The sequence below is a fragment of the Bidens hawaiensis genome, unplaced genomic scaffold (assembly GCF_021521415.1).
Source record: "Bidens hawaiensis isolate Kalapana, Puna unplaced genomic scaffold, B.hawaiensis_p1.1 tig00008194_1, whole genome shotgun sequence".
Taxonomy (NCBI): domain Eukaryota; kingdom Viridiplantae; phylum Streptophyta; class Magnoliopsida; order Asterales; family Asteraceae; genus Bidens; species Bidens hawaiensis.
In genome coordinates, this window is record NW_027491583.1 from 62,911 (window position 1) to 66,373 (window position 3,463).

The 3,463-nt window shown below is 39.9% G+C and overlaps 1 protein-coding gene across 1 annotated transcript; it reads left to right on the forward strand.

The window, feature by feature from the left end:
• Positions 1 to 1,214: 1,214 nt before the first annotated feature.
• On the forward strand, positions 1,215 to 1,775 carry LOC143637265 (uncharacterized). Its single transcript, XM_077104696.1, has one exon. It carries the CDS (start codon positions 1,215 to 1,217, stop codon positions 1,773 to 1,775), a length of 561 nt encoding a protein of 186 aa, XP_076960811.1.
• The last annotated feature ends 1,688 nt before the right edge of the window (positions 1,776 to 3,463 follow it).

Below are 3,463 nucleotides of genomic sequence, written 5' to 3' on the forward strand. Positions count from 1 at the left end.
TAAAAGACAAACTCGTTAACGCCCAAATCATGATTGCTCCCGACTAGTCATTGCAATCCGAATCGATGTGCGACGCAAGTGACTATACCATCGGAGCAGTTCTTGGACAGGGGAAGGAGAAGCACTTCCACTAGGTCTACTATGCGATCCGGACCCTAAACAGTGCTCAGGATAATTACACTACCACCGAGAAAGATCTGTTAGCTTTGGTGTTTGCATTTGATAAGTTTAGGTCCTATCTTGTTTTGTCCAAAACAGTCGTCTACACGGATCATGCTGCCATTTGTTATCTTTTTCGCAAGCAGGACACTAAGCCTCGCCTTATCCAATGGATCATGGTGCTTCAATAGTTTGATATTGAAAGTCGTGATAAAAACGGGGTCGAGAAAGTGGCGGCGGATCACTTGTCACGTCTTGAGAAAGCCAAGATTGGAGATGTTGGGGTCAACATCAATGACCATTTCCCGATAGAGAATCTCATGTTTGTCAGAGCCTAGGATGACGACTACCCGTAGTTTGCCGATATTACGAACATTCTCGTCGATGGTTACCTCCCTATGATGATGTTTCACCAGCAAACGATGAATCCTTTGCTGACGTAAAATTCTACATCTGGGACGACCCGTTTCTTTTTCCTATAGGTGCTGATAATCAGGTGAGGAGATGTGTGGATGTTGAAGAAAGGTGGCGGTTTTTGAGCCACTGTCATGAGGGACCGGCAGAAGGTCACCATGGTGTTGTTCTTACTTCCAAGAATGTCTTCGATTCAGGATTCTATTGGCCTTATATGATCAAAGATGCTCATGCGTTCGTTAAAAGCTGTGACCGATGCCAACGTGTTGGTAACATCTCATCCCGAAATGAGATGCCCCAAAGTGCTATTCAGGTTTGAGAGGTTTTTGACATTTGGGGTATTGATTTTATGGGCCCGTTTCCGTCGTCTAGAGAGAACAAGTACATACTCGTGGCAGTTGATTACGTCTCCAAGTGGGTCAAAGCCAGAGCCTTGCCCACTAACGACGCCCGAGTTGTAGTGAGATTTTTGTAAAACCTCTTCTCTCGTTTGATGTACCAAAAGCCTTGATCAGCGATCAAGGTACTCACTTTTGCAACGCGCAGATGGAGAAGGCGTTGCAACACTGACTGCCTACCACCAACAAACCAGTGGACAGGTAGAGGCGAGTAACCGGGGCATCCAACGCATCCTCGAGAAAATGGTCGGAATTAATCGAAAGGATTCGTCCAACAAATTAGATGATGCTTTATGGGCTTTTCGTATAGCGTACAAAACTCTGACTGGTTCCACACCGTTTCAGATGATATATAGGAAAGCATGTCATCTTCCTGTTGAGTTGGAGCACTATGCTTATTGGGCACTTCAAACAGTTAAACTCAATCTTTTGGCTGCGGGAGTTCACCATTTCCATCAGATACATGAGTTAGAGGAACTCCGCGATCATGCCTATGAACACTCGTACAATTGTAAGAGGGAGACCAAAGGGCTGCATGATAGGAAGTTGAGAGTTGATAAACGGTTCAAGTGTGGGGACGTCGTACTCTTGTTCAAAATCCCACTCAAGTTGCATTCGGGAAAGTTGCGTTCTCGATTGTATGGACCATACACAGTTAAGAAAGTCTCCTTGTATGGAGCGATCGAAACTGAAGACATAAATGGGAGCTTCAAAGTTAATGGTTACTGTCTGAAGCACTATATTGGTGAGAAGGTGAGCATGGAAGAATGCGAGGTTTTGCGCCTTACAACATCTTTGGGTTAAATGTGAGAGAAGGTCAAGCTAAGGACCCGTTATACCAAGCGCTCTCGGGAGGCAGCCCGAGTTTTTAATCTATATGTTTTTAGTTTTGTCTTGTTACTCAGGATCCTCCTGATTGAATCTGCTCATACTCAATCTCCATTCGAGCAGCTGATTTTGAAGGTATTATATTTGTCTTTATATATATATATATAATAAAAAAATAAAAAAAAACCAACAAAATCCAAAAACAATTATAAAATCACAAAAATACAAAAAACATGTTTATTACTTACTTTTGTTTTAGTTGTGTACGCGGCTATATCCGACCGATTTTGCTCAGTATATGTTATATCTTTCCGCATGATAGCTCTGGATGGCGTTTCGGAACTATTCTCCCAAGGTTGCGGTCGCGAACAAAATGCTATATGGCCGTTGATGCACATACTATGAAGACATGCATATAAATTAGGGGAGTAATACGTTCTTTTGTCTTATTATTTGCCTTTATATATAGTTTGTTTTATTTTATATTATTTTCCTAATGCTCATCGAGGACGATTCTTCGTTCAAGTGTGGGGATGAGAGTTTTTTTTACTTAGTTATAGGAAATAATAAATAAATAAAATATATATAGAAAAATTCTATAAAAAAGACAAAAAGATTTTAAAATTTTTGTCCCTTGTTTTCAAATTTTTGCATTAAACAGGAAATGATATTATTACCAAGTGTTCTTGACAATCATTAGGATCAGCTCGTATGACCATCAGATGACCAATCATTCATAATTCCATCTAGTGCACTTTATTCTTACCATTAAAGAGTCAATTGCTTACGCTGATTTGTCAGACCATTTTGCATCGACTCGAGCCTAGCTAGCTCTTTATGTTTAATATACAATTAAGATTAGCTGCCACTATTGAGTGAGGGTTCCATAAGCTTATTAATGATTATCTGAAATTAATGCTATATGCTACTGGAAGATCGATGGGTTGATGGTTGGGTATAAAGTGGATCAATATATCGGCAATCACGATTAATACATCAATTTGTTTCTGTTGCTTTAATAAAATAAAATAATAAATAAAATTGAGATTTGTTATTTTCTTCTTGGGTATGATCCTGTGCAATCTACTTTTTCATGGACGAGAAAGGTTTAAGTATTGGTATGTTTGATGTGCTATGAAATACACACATTTTCATAGTTGGTTTATCGAGCTTTTCGGTGTGTTTCAGCGTTTTTTATATCCGTTTTCGATGGTGTTTACATACTTATGTTTGACGTAGGATCATAGGTGAAGAAAGCATGGAAATCAAACCCTAAAGTGATGGTTTTCGTTCACCCGGGGATTGGATTCAAGACGTGCGCATATACGAGTTTAACGAGTCAGAAAATGAAAAATAAAGACCCAGAAGGCCTGGCCGCGCTACGCGACCAGGTGGACCTTTCTAGCCACTCTACGCAGCCCAGCTGCCTAAGATTTCTTATGCCCATCTATTTTGTCAATTAGTGGGCTGGTTGGACCGGGTTTTGTTTATTTTAACTTGTTTAACAAGTTTAAGTCATCTATTTAAAAACAACAAACCCTAGATTGATGAAGACATCATTCCGGCCACCAAAGAAGCCTGAGGGACGAAGAATTAAAGAGGAGGAACTATTGGTTCTTTGTTTGATCGGTCTTTTGTTCGGTTTTGAATATTTTAACGTTTAT